Source organism: Tilletiaria anomala, assembly GCF_000711695.1.
Source record: "Tilletiaria anomala UBC 951 chromosome Unknown K437scaffold_47, whole genome shotgun sequence".
Taxonomy (NCBI): Eukaryota; Fungi; Basidiomycota; class Exobasidiomycetes; order Georgefischeriales; family Tilletiariaceae; genus Tilletiaria; species Tilletiaria anomala.
Window position 1 is genome coordinate 96,982 of NW_013546975.1, and position 19,535 is coordinate 116,516.

General features: G+C 55.7%; 6 protein-coding genes across 6 annotated transcripts; 2 read left to right on the plus strand and 4 right to left on the minus strand.

Annotated features, from left to right (window-relative positions):
- Nucleotides 1-20: 20 nt before the first annotated feature.
- K437DRAFT_274424 (pali-domain-containing protein) lies at nucleotides 21-2,181 on the minus strand. Its single transcript, XM_013387516.1, has 5 exons — nucleotides 1,662-2,181; nucleotides 1,289-1,535; nucleotides 1,028-1,210; nucleotides 806-940; nucleotides 21-706 (listed from the first exon to the last, which is right to left on the minus strand). Exons 1-5 carry the CDS (start codon nucleotides 1,702-1,704, stop codon nucleotides 499-501), a joined length of 816 nt encoding a protein of 271 aa, XP_013242970.1. The 5' UTR covers nucleotides 1,705-2,181; the 3' UTR covers nucleotides 21-498.
- On the plus strand, nucleotides 1,723-2,287 carry K437DRAFT_128721 (uncharacterized protein). The gene has a single exon (XM_013387517.1). It carries the CDS (start codon nucleotides 1,808-1,810, stop codon nucleotides 2,240-2,242), a length of 435 nt encoding a protein of 144 aa, XP_013242971.1. The 5' UTR covers nucleotides 1,723-1,807; the 3' UTR covers nucleotides 2,243-2,287.
- Nucleotides 2,288-2,302: 15 nt separating this feature from the next.
- K437DRAFT_256854 (putative GLN1-glutamate--ammonia ligase) lies at nucleotides 2,303-4,420 on the minus strand. The gene is made up of 7 exons (XM_013387518.1): nucleotides 4,324-4,420; nucleotides 3,433-4,009; nucleotides 3,300-3,351; nucleotides 3,115-3,231; nucleotides 2,979-3,049; nucleotides 2,752-2,912; nucleotides 2,303-2,673 (listed from the first exon to the last, which is right to left on the minus strand). The coding sequence occupies exons 1-7, from the start codon at nucleotides 4,349-4,351 to the stop codon at nucleotides 2,612-2,614; spliced, it is 1,068 nt and encodes a 355-aa protein (XP_013242972.1). The 5' UTR covers nucleotides 4,352-4,420; the 3' UTR covers nucleotides 2,303-2,611.
- Nucleotides 4,421-5,841: 1,421 nt separating this feature from the next.
- Nucleotides 5,842-6,252, minus strand: K437DRAFT_268633 (uncharacterized protein; the record flags this gene model as incomplete). Its single annotated transcript, XM_013387519.1, has 3 exons — nucleotides 5,842-5,886; nucleotides 5,992-6,095; nucleotides 6,177-6,252. The coding sequence occupies 3 exons, from the start codon at nucleotides 6,250-6,252 to the stop codon at nucleotides 5,842-5,844; spliced, it is 225 nt and encodes a 74-aa protein (XP_013242973.1).
- Nucleotides 6,253-8,874: 2,622 nt separating this feature from the next.
- Nucleotides 8,875-15,361, plus strand: K437DRAFT_224659 (uncharacterized protein; the record flags this gene model as incomplete). Its single annotated transcript, XM_013387520.1, has 17 exons — nucleotides 8,875-9,666; nucleotides 9,731-9,958; nucleotides 10,027-11,274; nucleotides 11,337-11,826; nucleotides 11,891-12,938; nucleotides 13,002-13,095; nucleotides 13,162-13,356; nucleotides 13,479-13,746; nucleotides 13,809-14,006; nucleotides 14,078-14,202; nucleotides 14,258-14,343; nucleotides 14,406-14,528; nucleotides 14,594-14,681; nucleotides 14,741-14,825; nucleotides 14,893-15,035; nucleotides 15,084-15,270; nucleotides 15,336-15,361. 17 exons carry the CDS (start codon nucleotides 8,875-8,877, stop codon nucleotides 15,359-15,361), a joined length of 5,424 nt encoding a protein of 1,807 aa, XP_013242974.1.
- On the minus strand, nucleotides 15,106-19,495 carry K437DRAFT_274428 (uncharacterized protein). Its single transcript, XM_013387521.1, has 2 exons — nucleotides 19,292-19,495; nucleotides 15,106-19,181 (listed from the first exon to the last, which is right to left on the minus strand). Exon 2 carries the CDS (start codon nucleotides 19,155-19,157, stop codon nucleotides 15,414-15,416), a length of 3,744 nt encoding a protein of 1,247 aa, XP_013242975.1. The 5' UTR covers nucleotides 19,158-19,181; nucleotides 19,292-19,495; the 3' UTR covers nucleotides 15,106-15,413.
- Nucleotides 19,496-19,535: the final 40 nt, after the last annotated feature.

Consider the following 19,535-nt stretch of genomic DNA (forward strand, 5'->3'; position numbering starts at 1 on the left):
CCGTCCGCATGTCCGCGTCCCCCACAGGCTGGCTGGCAGGCCGCTTTGTTTTACTGGAAGGCCCAAAATGGAAGGTACATGTCCATCAGGCGAGTCCATACTCGCAGCTTACAGATGAGCTTTGTGGACAACAGTCCACGGCGGCACATGGACTCGGCATTGCCGCTTCATCGAGCGGCTGCAACCAACACGCGATGTATGCAACAGACAGGAGTGGAATTTAACGTTCACTTGCATTTGGAATGGGGGAACATGTAGTTGGGCGCCCTCTAGTATGGCCGGTCAGAACGCAGGTAGAACGTCTTGCCGGAATGAAGGCTTGACAGCCAAGGTAGGCAACAAAGAAAAGAAAGAAAGACGACCCAAGCATGAATGGGAGCAAAAAACGAGAGGGGGGCGAGAGCAAATGTCCGATTTTGAAGTTGTGTCCAGGTGATAATGTCGTGCTTGCAACAAGGAGAGAAGAGATGTTGCGGTTCCCCGAATGTGTAAACGCACTCATGCCCTGCTATCTTCAAACGCCTCGAGGACTTTCTGGCGAGAACTGAGCAGCACGCCGCCCTCATTGACGTCAGCCCTGTTCTTGCGCTTGAACATGCCGCCGAAATCGATGCCAGAGCGCTTGGATGAGCTGGCCGTGAAGTCGTCGCCCTTTTCGCGACGACCACAGCAGACGGTGATGCCGGCGAGTACCAGCAGCGGGATGCTGCGGACGCAAAGGCAAGGGAAAGGTGGCCATGGCGAACGTGTGTCAGCCTGCGTCTGCTGGTCCTGGTTCAACTCTCTATGCGGAGCAGGAACTCACGAGATGAGTGCACAGTAAAAGCCTATCCATGGGTAGACGCTAGCGCCAGGGGCGACTTGCTGAATGCGGTTGCGCGAGTAGACAAAGAGGACAATGTCGATAATGAACGCGATGAGTGCGAACAGCGCTGCGAGGCTGCGGGGGGTGGAAAACACGAAGAGACCGGGAGGAAAGTCAGCGTGACAGACAATGCGACAAACAAGGCTATGCCTTTGTACATACAGATGGGCCAAGCTGGAGATGAGGAGGATCATCATGTTCGGCACGCACGCGAGAACGAGCGCGATGACAGCGATGACAAAGGCAACAATGTGCAGGACCAGACCTCGTGTCCAGGAGGACTTGATCTCGGTTTGTGAGTACGCTGCTGTCGTTTCATTCCCCGAAGGGCGAAGGTAAACCGCGCTGCAAAGAAAAAGATGGAATGGGCACGTGCTGTTCGTCAAGAAGGCGGTGTGGAAAGGGAGAGGCAGCCCAACTTACTACGCGCTGCCCAGGTTGTTGCAAAAGCGGTAGCTCGACTCTCCGACTCCCTTTGTGCAGTACCCATACGTGCCAAAGGTGATATACTGGATCTGGCGGTTTGTGTTGGAGCCGTCCGTGTAGTCGATCAGTCCCTCGCCCGCGTCGTTGAGCAGGTCACCGCTCTGGACGAAGCCGATGTTCGAGTTGGAGCCCCATGCGAGCGGCGTCGAGACGGTGCAGAGCAGAAGAAGGGCCATACCCAGGACTGCGGCACGACGAAAAAAGGCAAGGCAATTAGATCAGATGAAGCCATGATGAGCACAGATCGGGCTGACTGGGGTACCCTCGGCGCAAGGGAGACACACTAAGGGGGAGTGGTGGGGATGCTCACAGGACAGGACGACCCCTGGGATGCAGCAGGAGCGGCGGACCATCTTTGCTTGCTTGCTTGCTTCTGCTGCTGCTGTTTCTTCCTAGCTAGTATCCTCTTGAATCACGGGTGCGCTCACGAAGAGAAAGAACGACAAAGGGGAGAGGATGAAACGCGTATATATGAACGTCAACGTTGCAGAGTGTTGCTTGCTGGTGTTCTTGCCGTCATTATCTTACGGAATGGTTTTGGTCAACTATATTTTGGCCGCGCTCGCATTTGTTGCTAGGCTGCTGCTGCTGGCGTCCCCGCAGCCGCTTCCACAGAAGAAGACACTGCCGCTGTGCCATTTCCTCATACAACGAGCGCGGCCAGAATCGATCCAATCAAGAACAAGTGTTAGACTTTCTCCAGACCCACTTTTCGTGATTGTCCAAAACATCTGCTCGCCTTGTCGAGTGTACATACGAGAGGGCACCTGCACAGCGGCCGAGCTGAATCACCTCCGCGGAGGGGGCCCCTTCGATACTGGATCCGTCGTACTGAGTACAGCGTCCTCAGATTCTCGCTATGACGTGCCTGGCGACCTGGACCATGTATAATAGACCCGCGCCAGCTTGCAATAAACACCTCCGCAGGCCGCCCACTCATTCTATCGAAAATGGCACGTGATCGCAAGCAGGCGTTGAATCATTGAAATAGGGAATGTACAGTTGGACACGAAAGAGAAAAGCGACACATTATCAAGAAAGAGGAAACCTGACTCTTTATTTTTTTCCCGCTGTCCACTCTTTCTGTTTGACCTGTCCTGTTCAAGATAGTCTCTTTCCTCTTCTCCCTCCAAGGCCGCGTATCATTGCCTCTACGAGCTCTTTTCCTCGTCGCTCTCGCTCGCCCATAGGCGCTCGTGTCTTCCCAGCCCGCGCAAAAAGTTAGAAACGAAACAGAGGCAGCAGATATCGATGAGTCGCTTATTGCAGCAGCGTTGTCTCAGCGATGATGCCAGTGACCTGGTATGGGTCAATGTTGGACGCTGCGGCGCGGTGAAGAGGAGGCCAAGGTCAGCGCCTGTGCACAAGGTCAAGCCTAATCCATCGTGTCATATCCTCACCCGGCCTGCGGTCCTCGAGGTAGCCGTAGCCCTGCGCCGCGACGTGGCGCGGAATACGGATACTCGCGCCGCGGTTGGCGACACCGGCGCTGAACTGGCCAATATGGCCGGTTTCATGTTTGCCGGTGAGACGCTTTTCATTGTCCGCGCCGTAGACCGCGCTGAAAGGGAGGCAATGCTTGTCAGCGCAAATGGCACTTGCAAGTTAACAGAAGAAGCAAACTCACATATGAGCCTCGTGCCGCTTGGACAGTTTTTCGATGGCATCGTCGATAGCCTTCATACCGCCCGGGTTGCGCTGAAAGTTTGGGAGCAGTGTCAGCGCGAACGTAGATATTCCTCAGCCTAGATGTTGCTGCTCACCATGTCTTCTGTCGAGTAGTTGGTGTGGCAGCCAGCTCCGTTCCAGTCGCCGGGAACAGCCTTGGGGTGGAAGGATACCTTGACGCCCCACTCTTCGGCGATGCGAATGAGCAGATACTACCAGTGCACAAATCCAAACTTAGCATCGTAGAAATTCACCTTACAGACGTAGGCCCTGAACTCACTCTTGCCATGACCAAATGGTCGCCCATGGAAATGCCCTCACACGGACCCACCCTGGACGGTTGCGAGAAGACCAGAATTTTCAATGATTCTCTTCCTCCCTGCGCGAACGATTCCGACCCATGCTTGACTCACTGGAACTCCCACTGTGCAGGCATGACCTCGGCGTTGATGCCGGAGATGTTGACGCCAGCGTACATGCAAGCGCGGTAGTGGGCCTCGACGAGGTCACGTGCGTAAACTTTGCCGGCACCGACACCGCAGTAGTATGGGCCTTGGGGACCGGGGAAGCCGCCCTTGGGCCAGCCGTAGGGCTTGTCATCCATGTCGAACAGCGAGTACTCCTGCTCGATGCCGAACCATGGCTTCTGGGCGGTAACCTGGTCCATGATTTTCTTGCAGGCGTACCGGTGGTTGCTCTTGTTGGGCGTGCCGTCGTTGTTGTAGCACTCGGCGAGCACGATGATGTTGTCACCCAGACGGAACGGATCTGGGAACATGGCCGCCGGGCGCAGGTAGACATCCGAGTTGCCGCCGGGCGCCTGGTTGGTGGAGGAACCGTCAAAGTTCCACTCCTTCAGGTCCTTGATTGAGTTGACCGGGCTGTCGACCGTGGTGGTCTTGCCGCGGATCTCGCCATCGCCGTCGATCCAGATGTACTCGGCCTGCACCTTGCCCCTCTGGTCGAGAGTCATGTAGGTGTTGGCGAGGCCTGTTGGGAGGGTGAGGATGCATTGATTGGGGTTTAGCATGGGCCTTAAACACGAGAGCGCATCTCACACGACTCGGGTGGCAGAGTTGATGTAGCAGATATCTCTCATAAAGCGAGGGTCGGCCGCACCAGGTACGCTTCCTCTAGCGTCGAGGGTAGCTTGTGGTGCTCTCTCGGTCACCCTCACTCCCACGTTGACGCAAGAAGAGCTGCGGAACCGCGGCAATTGTTCTGTTGCACCTCATTGAATTTGCTCCTCCGCTCCAATCTGCGCACGAGCCGTGCGCGGCCGGGTCAGGTCGGTCGGGACTCACCAGGGTTGCGTGCGTATGGGTTCGCCATTTTGTATTGATGGTGCTGCAGATCAGACTTGAGGTTAACCGGATGCAGAGGGGTGTATGCGTCTTGGAGGTAGACTGAGATGGCGTTGAGTGATGATGGGGATTTGAACGGGTCGATGGAGGAGAGAACAAAACCCATCCCCTCCCATCCATCCCATCCAGCAGAGACCCATTGGAGATGCCAGCGGGCGGATGCAGATGCCTAAGGTAGAGAGAGCAGAACCGAACAGCACAGCACCGCACGGCGAACTCTCGATTTTGGCTGTGCAGAATGAGTCAAGCACCGACCGTGCACACATACACTGGCGCCATGCCATTTCCAACCTCAACCCATGCAGGGCCTGATAGATAGATAGGCGTCTGTTGAGCCGAGTGGAGTCGAGTTCATCCGGCACTGCACCAGTCAAAATCTCAAATTCCGACTCTCCGTTCGGGTAGACTCGGCTGTCTACCCCTGCTATCTATCTCCTATCTACAAACATATTGCTCCGTATCTGTGACGTTGTGACATTGTGCGCTGTGGCCAGGTTCCCCATTCCGCCAGCCAGCACTGCGACACTTTATTTGTCAAACATTTTACATACGGAGAACGTCGTCTGAATGGAGTGGTGGGTCTCTCTCCCTGGTCAACAGAATCGCCCCCACAACCATGACAGCAGCAGCCAGGTGACAAACGACAATATGTCCGTGTGGCCCGCTCGTAGCCGTCTCATCTCCAAGGCAAATGATTGCTTTGGAATGCGCCCCCCAAGGTGGGGTTCTATCAGTCGCACACGCCTTGGGCGGAAGCCAAGAAATAAAGGCTTGTAGGTCGGACGCGTCACACAGGCAAGCTCAAACGATTGCATTCAACAACTATTTGGCCATGCTCACAGCATACACGCATGCACAAACGAAGACGGGAGAAAAAACGAATGTCGGTTTCCCGGCACTTCGTCATGTGTTCCACTCGTCTCTGAGCCCCAATTAACGTTGTGACAGAGCGCAACCGACGCAATCCATCGATTGCGGCAGGCGGCCAACATCCTCTTCGACCGGCTGCGTCAGGCGCGCCATGTGCATAGCGAGAGAGAAAGAGCGCGCCCTGTTGAAATGAGCAGAGCGCGCCGGTCAGGGCTCGTGCGACAGCGACATTGCTCGCTCGGCGCGAACCCCAGATATGGGCTGGAATCTCCAAGAGTATCCGCGTGCCACCCGGCTGCTTGTGTGTGTTTGCGAGAGTGGGGCGATCACACGGGATCGCGCTCTGAGCAGGTGCCATGCTGAGCCAGCTGCAAGACGAGACCCGGTTCCGCTCCGAGGGAACGAGCTCGCTTTCTCAGCGGGAGCGAAAGTGTGTTGTGGTATTTGTCAGCTTGCGCAAATAGCAGTAAGCAGCTGATGAAGGGATGGTGCAGGTGGGCACGCGGGCGATCGTGCCGCGACGCGTCAGGTCCATACTGATGGCGCCACACGCTGAGCGGCAGAGGTGCATGCAGGCTTTGCATCCCCTCAGGGCTTGTCGCTTGCCCTGCTTCTCAGTTCCTTGACGATGTTCTACGGAGCCAAGCGGCGCGCACAATGATCAGCACGTCCTCAATACCGTTCGCTTCAGTGGCACCGTCTCCTGGTCGGCTGGGCACCGCATGCTAACCCACTCACCGCAACTGCTTCGGGGCCAACTCCATCTTCAATCAGGTCCACGCACGCCTTGAGCTGATCCTTGTCCAGTCCAGTGTTCAGAAGCGTGGACAAATCATGCAGCACTGTTCGCAGAGGAAATCAACATCAGCAGCTGCATGCCCGCGAAGCAGATCGCGCACATGGACCCGTGCTATACTGCTCACCGGATAGGATGTCCTGGCCTGCCGCCGCGCCGGCACCAGCGCGCGGGGCAGCGTCCGAGCGTCGTTGAAAGTCCATGTTCGTCAGTGGCGGGTGGTGCGCTCCTATGGCATGTATACTCCTCTTGGCTGATCCGAAAAATCAACTAAAATGCGGGCTTATGAGTGTCGTCCTGGCGGGCGCGAGAAAGGGAGGAAGAAGGATAGAGGGAGCTTCCTATGTCGAGGCAATGTGAAGTCGACCGCGCGACGCGTCACGCGAGTCTCTCACGTGCGCTGTGTGTGCATGCGTGCACGTCAAAAAGTGCGCATGTGTTAATTACGTGTTGGACAGAGCACAGACGATCGTCTGACAGACCGACTTGGACATGGGACGATGATGTACACTTTGTCTCCCTGACATGGCTCGCCTGCGCGATGAAGCGAGGTTCATCTACCTGAGAGGCCACCGCCGCTAACATGACGTGGCCGCTAGTGTCCGCACCACCCTTCGAGGCTATCCAGAACCTCCTCCTGCAGCGCAAGGACCGATATCGCCAGCTTCGAGCGAGTGGACGCGAGCATGAATGCCGCATTCTGGGAGCAGACGGCGCTGCTGCCGCTGGACTAGGGATAGCGACCCAAGCTACACAGCAGCAGCAAAATGGCAGCATTGGAACAACGCCGTCTCAGCGGAGTGAAGGCTTGGTGGACCGGCCCCTCGGAGAGGAAGTCTCCAAGCATGCCATGTTGCGCATGCTCGCCACAGGCTATCTCCTGCCCCTGCTAGCTTTTAACAAGGATAGTGAACTTTGTGAGCGACTTACACTCCTCTCGTAATTTATTTTCTCTCCGCTGACTCTCCGCTCGCGCCTGCAGATGCACAACGGACGGTGCTACTAGAAGCAAGCGCTTCTGAAGGGCGCGGCGCGGTCGAATTCGGCATCTTCTCCGCCCTGGCGTTCATCGTCAGCAGCATCGAAAAGGATGCCAAGCTTCTCACACACCGCTTCGACTTGGGAGACCGCAGCGACCCTTCGCAAGTCGTCTCGGTCGCCATCTGGCTGCTCCCACGCATACTCGCCGCTGCAGCGAGCATACAGCCCGAGACTGCCTCGACAGCCGGCGGACGCGAGGAGATGGAGAAACTCCGAACTGAACTGCTCAACGCTTCTCTTACGATCAGCAAGCACACGTGCACCGTCACAGCAACGCGGAAACAGGTAAAGCAAGTCCTCCGTGAGATGCTCTCTGTCAGCGTGCAAGCCTTCGCAGCTGGCGGACAGCCCGCTTTCTTGCAAAGCAGTACCTCCCTGCACAAGATCGCCGAGGATCTACCCGCCGCGAATGAAGATGGTACTGTGCAGGTGCTCCAGCAAGGCATTGATGTGGAAGCGTCAACCGCACGGAAAGAATCTGACAAATCGAGCGTAGCTTTTCTCTGGCTACCCGAAGACAACCTCACATTTTCACTCCGCTTCGGTACGGAGCGCGCATACGCAGGGCGTTTTGCGCGTGCGCTGCTCGCCTCTCTCGTCGCATTCCTCCACCCGCTCTCACAGTTCTTATCGCCCTACTTTTCGAACCTCAGCGATGCGGCTACGCAGCTCTTTCTCTCCAATTGGGAGCTCGACCTTTCGACAGCTGACGCGCTAGCCAAGCCCAGTGCAGGCGCACATCAGGCAGAAAGCACGATTGTGCGCCTGCATGCTGTTCATTCCCTGCTCAGCGCTGTCTCGGGAGCGGATATCGCCGACTTGGCTGGCAAGGCCCTTGCACTGGCGATTGCAGAGGTGGACACCGTGTGTGCTGCTCCTGCCGTAAACACTAGCGCCAGTTCGGGGGCGCTGCCGTCGATTTGGCGCGCAGCCATCACTCTGCTCTCGGAGGTGTCTGTTCGCAACTGCAATAATGCCCACATGCAAAACACCCTCGAGGCACTCGTGCGACCTCGCTTGCATCACTTTGGAAAGATCGTCCGTGAGCCGATACAAGATGGGCTGGACAAGAGCCAGCTCGAGGCGGTCTATCTAAGAAAGGTGAGCTATAGGCGACGAAAAGCGAAAAGTATGGGCGTGCAGCTGACGCTATCCTTCTTTCGTGGCTTTGTCGACAGGCCTGCGCGTGGCAGATCCTCGTCTCGTCCAGCCGCAGCGAAGCTTCCGTCTTGAGCGACTGCCTGGCAGCCGTAGCCCAATCTACACCTGATGGAGAAGACTTGGCGCCACAATGGATGCCTCCGTCGCAAGTGCAGCAACTTCCAAAGTTGATCAAGAACTTGGAGAACAACGGCGTCAGACTGCTCGTTCGCAAGAGCCTCAAGCGAAAGCGAGGGGCTCACACCCACCAGCGTGACCCTGTCAAACCTTCGGCCACGACGCAGGCAGAGATCCCCGATCTCATCGCTGTCCTCTCAGACCCATTTCGAGATGTACCGACCTTCGCAGAAGCAACTTTGCGGGTGTGCAGAGACGCTGCTAGGACGACGGATCAGCAACAGCCTGACTGGGTCCGCTGCGAAGTTTGCGAAGCCGAGTATAATGGCAGTGAGGTGCGCCGCATCGCGAGTGTCCTGAGCGTCGCGCGCTCCCTCCTCGATGAGCTGGCAGCTGCCACTAAGGAGCACATCAGCAGCAAGGATCGCGATTTACCCTCTATCAGCAGCGCGCTCGTCGGCTTTGGCCGTATCTTGAGCCACAGCCCAGACCAGTTCCTCTCCGAGATGGACAGCATCGCCCTCTTCGAAATGCTAAAGCAGGCCATGATGCTCAAATCGAGGTCTTGCCGCCTCGCTGCGACCGAGGTGGTGTGGGCCGTTGCGATGCGTTTCGACCGGATGCTCAGCCACCAGAAGTTGAGCGACGCACGACATGTGCTTCAGTGCGTCAATACTCTGCATTCGGACCTGCTAGCATCTGGAGATGGCCGAGCCGTCGAGGCGGCCATCGACAGCTTGGGAAGGGTAGGTCGCCTCAAGTCGGACATTCTCCTCGGTCCTACGATCCTCAAGCTCGTCGAAACACTCGAGGCCGGGCCCTTCCCCCGGAGCGCCGCCTACAGTCAGATTGTCGCGCTCTCCGCATATCACCACTGTACCACCTTTCAGCTGCTCTTCCCGCACCTAGAGCAAGTCTCCGTATACGTCGTTAGCCGCATGATGGCCGTCCCGTCCCTGTTTATTGAGGTCCTTCGCCTCACGGGCATGACGAAAACCAAGTTCCTGCAAGCGACTTTGCAACATATTGTCCCTGCCTTGATCAAATCCAAGAGTCGCGTCTCGCTGCAATCGGTGGCGAAAGCATTGGGATCAGAAGAGAAAAAGCTATGCATCGATTGCATGGTGCCCATCCTTAACATGTGCCTCATTCAGGAGCAGCGTGCTCGTAAGCAATGCATTCAAGAGTTATCACGATACCTGGACGCGGCGTATTTCGACCAGATGCTCCGAAGCTACCTGCCAGAAATTCTCGGAAACTTGGTCATCAATCTCGGATACGAAGAGCGGCGTCACAATGTGAGTGTTATCTCGTGACCCTGCTCTTCCCACTGTGGGAATAGAATGACAGAAATTTGCGCAGGCTTTCACTGGCCTGAACTTTGTCTATGAAACACTGAAAGTTAAGAAAGAGAAGCGCACCTTCGGCGAGTGGCTCGGGGCGGAGAGCATGGCGATCCATGCCTGGCTTAACGATGATCTCAATTCTGGCCACGGTCGCCGTACCATGGCCGAGAAGAAGGCCGTCGTCAAGAGCTTGTCAGAACTGATCGACATAGTGGGGTACTTCATCACGTCGATTACGCCACAAGTGTGTGCTCATCGTTCCCCTCCGAAGATCCGCCATGTGCTCACCACCTTAGACTTTCTCTCTTACAGATTATCGCGACCCTCACGTCCAACTTTGCAAATGCCGACCTCCGCCATGAGGTCCTAAAGACTTGGCGCAAACTCATCTCGGTGCTGCAGGCATCTGATCTAGAGCTGTACCTCGGCCAGACTGTCGCCTCGATGTCTTCCTTTTGGGATACGATGGATGAAGCAGAAAAGGACGAGGCGATCGGGATGATCAACGATCTCCTGTCACAGCCAAAGGATTTGAAAGAGAAGGCCGAGACAGTTCTCAGTCAGGTGCGAACTTCGCAAAGCATGCGAGAAGAAGTGACTGCGCTTCAGCAACTTAAGGGGAACTTTGCAGCAAGGGCTACCAAGCGACAACAACTGACGGGCTTGCTTAAGGACTTGTACAACGACAGCGCTGCGGTCTTGTTCCAGGCGCTTGGAGAACTGCAAAGTTTCCTCTTCAGCGAACGCGACTTCGTTAAAGAACTGGCTTCTGGCAACAAATTCGATCCACTAGCCGGTTCGATCATCTCTGCGCTGCTGGCAATCCTTGCAAGGATGGAGGCTGCCTCGTCAGGAGACATCGCCCAGCTCGCTTTCCAATGTCTAGGATGCGTTGGGGCCATTGACCCTGATCGGCTCGACATCCGTGAAGATGAGCCCATTCGGATCATCCTCAACAACTTCAAAGACCAAGATGAGGCTACCGATTTCGCTCTGCATCTGATCAAGGACGTCCTCGTCAAAGCTTTCCGTGCAACCGATAACACCAAGCATCAAGCCAATCTGGCCTTTGCGATTCAAGAGCTGCTTAAGTTCTGTGGTTTTTCGACGGCATTGCTTGACACTGCTCCAATGCACAACAGAGCAGCTCCGCCTGTCAAGACCAAGGCACGGTGGCAAGCCCTTCCTCGCCACATGCTTGACACGGTCGCGCCGCTGCTAGAATCGCGGTACTCCATTCAATTCATCGATGCCCCACCGCGGGAGCTGCCACTTTCTCACCACACCAACTCATACAGGGAATGGCTGCAGACGTGGACCAGTCAGCTGATCAAGGCAACCCAAGGTACACCGGCAGAACCAGTGTTCTCCGTCTTCCGCGGTGTGGTTTTGGAGCATGATCTCACAGTGGCGCAGCACATTTTGCCGCACCTCGTATTGACAGTGCTGATCTCAGGACCTCAACAGAGACGTGACGAAGTGCGAGAAGAATTTCTCGGCGTGCTCACGCTTCAGGTCGTAGGGAGAAAGGACAATAATCAACGGTTGATGATGGCTCAAGTAGGTTGCCAACATCTTTGAGCTATTGTGGCCCCAAAGCTGACAAGACTCCACCCATACAGACTGTCTTTGGCCTGATGGATCATCTGAGTGTCTGGTTGCATCGAAAGCGGGTGGAGCATGCAAAACAACAACGTCGATCGTCGACACGGAGTCCCAGGGAAGAGATATCTGTCATCGAGTCTGTGATTGACTCGATCCCACAGCAGCTCTTAGCCACGGCTTCTTTCCAGAGTCAATCCTATGCAAGGTCGCTCCTGCACTTTGAGCAGACCATCCGCCAATACCAAGGAGAAGTCGAACCCACCGGATTGCAGGATCAACTCGAAAAAATGCACTGCATCTATGCATGTCTTGACGAACCGGACGGCATGGAGGGTATATCGACCCTGGTCCGTTCTCCATCACTCGAGCATCAGATTAGGGAGCACGAAAGTACGGGCCGTTGGACTGCGGCGCAGAGTTGCTGGGAGCTCAAGCTTCAGCAGGCTCCAGACGAGCCCAAACTTCACCTCGGGTTGCTGAATTGCTTGCGCAACCTTGGACACTATGGTGAGTATTTGTACAAAAGTCTTGCGCAGCTGGTTGCGTAGAACTGACAACTCTGTCTTCTTAGACACCATGCAAACACACATTCGTGGCGCACTCAGCCACAATCCGGACTGGCAGTCGCTGCTTGGTCAATTCGAAGTCGAAGGCGCCTGCATTTTATCCCAATGGGGCGAAGTTGCGCGCTTAGTCGATCTCCCAAATGCCACTAGCGACAAGCATGCACTTGCCAGGCTGCTCCTGGCCATGCGGAGCGGCGACCAGGTCGCCGTGCTGGCTGCACTGAGGGATGCCAGGCAACAACTGGGCCGCCCCATCATTGCAGCAGGCAAGACTCGTTACGCTCTCATCTACGACTCCGTTCTGCAGCTTCAAGTGATCCAAGATCTGGAGACAATTTTCGTCCACAAAGAAGGCACGCAAGACATTACTGCTCTACTCTCGGATCGGGTCGCTCAGACGCTTCCGTCCTTCCGCGTTCGAGAGGTGCTCCTGAGTGCACATAGAACTGCACTCAGGAGCGTAATGAAAGATAACAAGGCTTCCGTTGCCGCAGCTTGGATCCAGACGTCCAAATTTGCGCGCAGAGCGGATCATCGTCAGACATCCTACAGTGCAGTCCTGCAAGCTGCGAGGCTCGATGCGAGTTTCTCCTTCGTACAAAGGGCAAAACTTTTGCGTTTGGATGATCAATTGCAAGCCGCAATACAGGTCATGAACAATAACCTCGCATCCTTCGAGACCCCTTCCTCCGAGCTGGCCGGATATCACGCCTCGAAGTCGGATATTGCAAAAGCGAACTTGCTGCGCTCGTCTCTCATGGAAGCGACCGGAAGGTACAGCCGAAACGAGGTTTTGGAAAGCTACAGACGGACCGCCAAAATTGACGAAACAGCCGAGAGGCCGTGGTACCAATTGGGACATTACGCGGACATATCTCGCGACACTGCGGACGGCAGCGCGCATGTGGTTGATGCAAAAGTAGTCAATTACCTGCTTAGAGCCCTCAAGTATGGTATTAAGTACTTCTTCCGGACCTTGCCTCGTATCCTCACAATCTGGCTTGATGCCGGAGAGAATGAGGTTGTGGTGGAAGCGAATCGCGCCGCACAAAAGTGAGTGAAGCCCATTTTACTACATCTCATACTGCTAACATCACCTTGCTTGACATTGTGCAGTGCACCTGGTACAGGGGAAGATGCTGCCGTCACAGCTTTCCGTGACATCAACAGCCATATTCGGAAAGCACACGCGTGGATACCCGGTTACCAGGTGCGTTTGTTTCTGCCCTGTCGCCGCCTACGAGTCGGTCTTTCATTGCAATGTTGTCCTTTCTAGTGGCTCGCTGTTTTCGCCCAGCTCGTCTGCCGAGTTACCCATCGCAACGACTCAGTCTGGAAATTATTACAAGATGTGATCGGAAAGGTGATTGACGAGTACCCCCAGCAAGCAATGTGGGCAGTGGTCGGTGGCTGTCAATCGAAAGATCTGGAACGTCGCAAACGTTTCAAAGAGATCATCCACAAAGTCAAAGTGAGGCCGTGTGTGACGCATCCCAAGTATGACCGATCACTAACGAGACCCCGTTTACTACATAGGCAAAGGCCAGCAAGAGGGCTGAGGAGCAGCAAAGGTCCGCTGTAAGCCGGAGCAAGGTCCGGTCAACAGAGAGCGGCTTCTCTGTCGTCAAAGCGATCGATCAAGCGCTACTCATGGCGCTACAGCTTCAGCTTCTGTGTGATCATCCTGTGCAACAGAAAGTGTCGGTCCTGAGCATGGCACAAGAGTTCCCCAAAATTATTTCACTTGAGAGCGATCATCTCTTGCTGCCGTTGCAATCTTCTCTCGTTGTCGGACTACCAGCGAACAACATCAGCGACAGAGACCACCAGCCATTCCCTGACAACTTGCCCTGCATTCAGAGTAAGTGCTCGAAGCCGTGCGCCATGCCGACGGTGAACGTGTGGGCTAATCATTACTTTAAGGGTTTGATGACGTGGTCGAGATCATGAATTCATTGCAAAAGCCACGAAAGTTGACTGTGCTAGGGACGGATGGCGCATCTTATAATTTCCTTTGCAAGCCAAAGGACGACCTCCGCAAAGATGCCCGCTTGATGGATTTTGATGCCATGATCAACAAGCTTTTGCAAAGCAATTCTGACTCGCGTAGGAGGAAACTCTGTGAGTGGACGTGGTGAAGATATGTCGAAATTGACTTTGTGATTGACGCTGACGATTCCTGACCGCTGCAGATATTCGCACGTACGCGGTCGTGACGCTCAATGAAGAATGCGGCCTCATCGAATGGGTACCGAATACAGTCGGCTTGCGGCACATTTTGCACAAGCTGTACGCAACTCGCAACATTCACCTCTATGTAAGTGTAAGAGAGTAGTAATCTGCGGGGTTTCGCTGACATTGACAAACGGCAGGGCCCCGACGTCAAAAACGCATTCGAGGAGCAGAAGGCCAATCACAAAACGGCAGCTATGGTCTTCGAGAACAAAGCTCTTGCAAAGTGAATGTCTTTGACGTTCGGTCCATGATTGGCGAAGGCTAATGATATCTACTCCCTCCTAGATACCCGCCTGTCTTCCATGAGTGGTTCCTTGCCACATTCCCTGAGCCTTCTGCTTGGCTGGGTGCGCGGCTGCGCTATGCACGGACACTTGCGGTGATGTCCATGGTCGGCCACGTTCTCGGGTGAGGCACAAAGACGCTTCACTTCAAAGGGTGCAACTCCTTCTGATTGCGCTTCGCATTCGCAGATTGGGAGACCGCCACGGCGAAAATATCCTCTTTGATTCCGTGTCGGGCGATACTGTTCATGTGGACTTGAATTGTTTGTTCGAAAAGGTGAGGACCTCCACGTACACGCTTCTCTGCCCTCCATCACTGACAGCATGGGGTTGCAGGGCTTGACGTTCGAGATTCCGGAAAGGGTTCCCTTCCGCCTGACGCAAAACCTGGTAGACGCACTCGGAGTTACTGGGCCAGATGGTGGGTCAGCTTGGACATTTGATGTTTTGCACCCTCTGAACAACCTTGGCGTTTCTCTCGCGCGCAGGTGTGTTCCGAAAGGCGGCTGAGATCTCGATGACGATCCTCAGAGACAACAAAGACTCATTGATGAGTGTCCTCGAAGCTATGATCCACGATCCCCTCGTCGAGTGGACTCCAGATCTTCGCTACAAAAACAAAGTGAGCCAAGTGGCTTCCGTGGCATGAAAATATTGCTGACGTGAGCTTCAATTACAGAATCGACATGGAGGGATCGATCCGCGAACGCTAGAGGCTCGCCATGCACTTCACACAGTTCGCCGCAAATTGGAAGGTTACAAGAAGCTGTCGCACAGCACGTCAGGCGAAGTGTCCCTCTCCACGCCGAACCTTGTGGATGCGCTTATCAGAGACGCGACGTCCTCTCACAACCTTGCCTTGATGTGTGAGTCTTTCGAATCACGCCCGGAATGGACCCAAGACTCACGACGGTGTGCTTCCTTGCAATAGACATCGGATGGGCGAGCTACCTGTAGTCAGCTTACATAGTCTTAAGTCCTTTATGCCGGATATATACAGGACTCCATGTCAATTAGCTTCTGCAGGGGTTGACTTTGCTTGTGGCTCCTGCACACAAGCAAAGTCTGTGCCGAGCGTCTGCGCTGTTTTGCTCATTATGATCCCGGCTGCCAAGATGCCTAGGATGAGCATAATGTGAACGCCAACAAGGCTTACGCCAGCGAGCATGAATCGCGGGGCCCAGATCTTGAAGAGCATCAGATGACGTCGAAAGCCGGCGGCAAATACACAGCTAGCGAGCGTCATGCAGGATTGCCAGACAAGGAGGAGCAGCCCTGCGCGTAGCAAGTAATTCATCGTCGGCATCGGGGCAGCACTGGCGCCTCGAGGTCGCGGAGCCTGCTGCCACATGACGACTAGCGGTATGGACAGGCCTGGTAGGATGGTGAGCGGTCCAAACGAGTTGAGAGCGACGAGCATGCCCGAGAATGGCTGTGTAACTTGTCGGTATCCGACGAACGCGGTTCGCCACTGTATCGATGGCAGGACTGCTTGATGGCCTGTGCTGAAGAAGGTCAAGTGTCCCAGAAGCGCCAGGCTGAGGATTTGCAAAGGACCAGCAGGAGAAGGCGGGGCATCTTGTCGTGCTGCCGCTCCTGCTACGGCATCACTTGGGGTGAGAGATTGAGGTGTATGCGATAGTATCGCTTCGCTGGCTCCTATGTCAACAAGACAGAGCAGCGCGAGTAGCGACAGGCTCGCTGCAACTTGACCCATAGGCTGCGCGACCAGGTATTGTAATCCGAAGATGAAAAAGAAGAGGATCAGGTAGGACGAGCCCATCACGTTCCGTAGACCGACGATTGTGGCTCGCTGCTTTGGGCCAGAGTTGACATGTTGTTGTACCGGTGGAGCAGGCGATGGGCCCTGCGTCTGCGCGCCGTTTGCGTCTTCCACTTTCAGCTCCAGAGGAAGGGGACTAGACGGCCAGATAATGATAATGCAGGAAAGAAGGAAGCACAGAGTGGACCTCGCAAGCGCCAGCTTGCCCCATGTTGCAAGCCCGATGACGCGTTTATCGTTGCTGTGGACCCACTCCTGCGTCAAAAGTGTGTCAAGCATCCAGTATCCGCTACCCATCATCAAGCTCGGTCGGATGATCCAGGAGAAGAACAGCTTCATGAGCTTGGTGTTTGACTGGACGACGGTGAGTAGCAGTTGCGCGGCGTGTGGCAGCAAATAAGCGCTGGCGTACGCTAGCACGCTACTGAGTAAACTATTGACCGTTGTGCTGCCCTCGGCGGCGTTGCCACCGAGACCGGCGGGTGATGGACTGTCACCCGCTGAGGTGGAAGTCAGCCTCTGCGCGTAGAAAGTAGTCTCGCAATTCGGCGCCTGCTCTTCGCGACAAACGCGGATGCTGATCATCGCTCGGGTGGCGATCATCGCGATCGCAACCAGGACACCCATCTTGGCGCGTGCAACTGTCGTTGGTGCTCGCATAGCTCGTACACCACGCAGCAACAGGACAGTTTGCAAGAGCCACCCAGTCGCTCGGTCTTCCCAGACGAGGAAGCTGTTTGATCCTATGGATGCGGCGTGAAGCATAATCAGAAGGATGGTGATCGCGGTCGAAAAGCTCGGCACGCAGGAGGACTTGATCGCGGTGGCACTGCTGGATAGTATGGACGCGGCGGTTGCCGTCAGCGCGATGGACGCGAGGACGAGGGGTGCACCGTAAATATTGAGGTCTACCTGGACCGCGCCTTGGCGTTGGGCCGCCCAAAGACCAGCAGCGAGCGCTATGCCAATAGGCGTGCCAGCTCTGAGACCAACAATGGCTGCTCGCCTAACGCGCATCCCTACCCTTTCAAGCGCTGTTGCAGGTGATTGCGCAGTGGTGACAGCGGGGTGAGCTACATAGCCAGACGCATCCTCCCAAACAACGACAGCAAGAGCGCTTTGCAAGCGCAGGGCGGCAACGATCGAAGTAGCGAGGAGGAGCAAGCCAGCACCCATGAAAGCAAAGTCGAAGCGTGCCCAGACTTGTTTTGCCCGCGCAAGAGCGAGGCGGTTGAACGCATAGTATGCATCGATAGCCGCGTCTTCGTGAGCTTCCCTTGTAAGGCCGTCGTCGGCGCCAGCGCTCCTTTGCTTATCGGTCGCGACCGCTTTGGACCATGCTTCGTGTAGCTCCTCGCGAAACCGCTTAAAATCTGGGCTCTTCGACTCGTACTGCACAAGATAGCGCTTAATCTGATGCGCATTGGCGCGCAGAGCTCGGAGAAACAGGTCTCCAGGGAATAGCTCGGGAATGACCGTCCCGAGCGAGTTAAACGGAATTGGGAGTCCGTGCAGCAGTGCGAACGAGGGGACAAAGTCAATCTGCGGGATGGAACGGTGTAGCGGCGGCGAAGGCCGGACTGAGGAGGTTGTTGCGTTGCTTGGCGGTGCCAACGGTCGGAAGGGCCGGTACAGGGGCTCGGAATCTAGCTCTTGCGCATACTCGCTATGACGGGTTACAAGATTGGCCCGTCTCCTTTGTAGGAAGCGTGTCGTCGCATCACCTTCATCCGCTGCTTGCCAAGCTTTCTTGGAATAGATCAGCAGGGCCGCACCCGTTTCGAGCTCGCCATCACCACCGTGGTCACCATGCGCATCCATACCATGGTCGCCCATGAGGATGAAGAGAGCATCGTCGGGAAGATGCTCCAGGATGAATGCGAGCTGGTCGTTTAGTTCGGTCAACTTGCGTGTCAACTCCGGATGTGAGGGGCCATACCGGTGTCCAGCGTGGTCGAGACCGAGGTTGTGAGCAACGAGGAGGCGCCAGTCTTTCATCGTCGCGTTGGGTGCTTGGAGGAAGTGCTGCAGATGTGCCTTTACGCCTGCATCGACTGTATCGAGATCCTCGACATTGAACGAGTCGTATGGCCATGTCCATCCAGAGTCGAAAGCGCTTGGAAAGACACTCATCCACGTGTCGTCGCCCATAAATCCCATGCCCACATGCGTCACCGTAGCATTCGGAGAGCTGGCGGTGACGGTGGAGGTGAGAAGCTTACGCCGGTGTTGCGCAAGTAGGTTGTCCTCTGCAATCTCTGTGGCACCGAAATTAGCACCGGCGTCGATGAAGGTCGGCAAAACGCCGGTCATGAGTGCCTTGAGGCGCTGCAGCGTCGTAGTCGGCGGATCGGCGACAAAGTGCGCGACGAGCGCATTGCGCGGCTCGTTGTGTAAAAGTGTGTCGACTGTTGTGACGACAGCGTGCACCTGCGGGTCGTATGGCCAGCTTGCACTACCTTCCTCCGCCGTGCCAGGCCCAGGAGCGATGAAGTCATACCTGAGCGCATCGACGACAAAGATGAGAGAGCGGCCATAGCGCGGTGGGAGCGTGCACTCGATGCTCTCGTCGGCGCCAGTTTCGAAGGAGGGAGTGGGAGGGCAGGTGCTGACACCGTCCAATTCTATGCGGGTGAGGAGGAACCCTTTTGTGAAGAAATACAAGCCAAGAGCTTGTATGGCAAAGAGGAAGGCGAGCGTGCTGATGACCTGGAACAAGGGAGGGAGAATGGGAGCCGGCGGTCGTACACCCGCCATACCGTGCCGTGCGGCGTAAGACGAATGGGATGAATGGGAAGAGTGAGAGGAAGCCTCGTCGTCATGGGGATGATCCCCTCGACCGTGCGTTGCTTGCCTTTTCAGCTGCTCGATTCCAGCGTTGAATGCTCGAGCCTCGCACTCCTCTTGTTCGGCGATGGCTGCTGCCTGCGGGTTGATCAGCAGTCGTTTGGAGTCGGCGGAAGATAACATCTTTACGCACGAGCCTCTCCACTACTGTAAGGGTAGAATTGAGGTCAACGAAAGGCTTATGGATCATTCAGCAGCGCTTCCTTCCATAGCGGCGTGAAACGACATATAAGACTGATCGACAACGAGGGGCTCACCGTCGGAAGACCCTTCGGCCGCGTTGAAAATCGGTACTCAGCGTTGGCGGCGAATCTGTTGGGGAGGCGGTACTACCCTAGTCCTCCGATACGAGGGTCGTCCACGGCTCTCCTCTTTCACGCCCTGGGTGCGCAAACCAAGGAGCTGTGATTGGGCAATTGGATCATTGGATCAATGGCCCATCTATCCATCCATCCAAGTGGGCATGCTTGAGTGGCTCATATGGGTGGACATGAGGGTAGG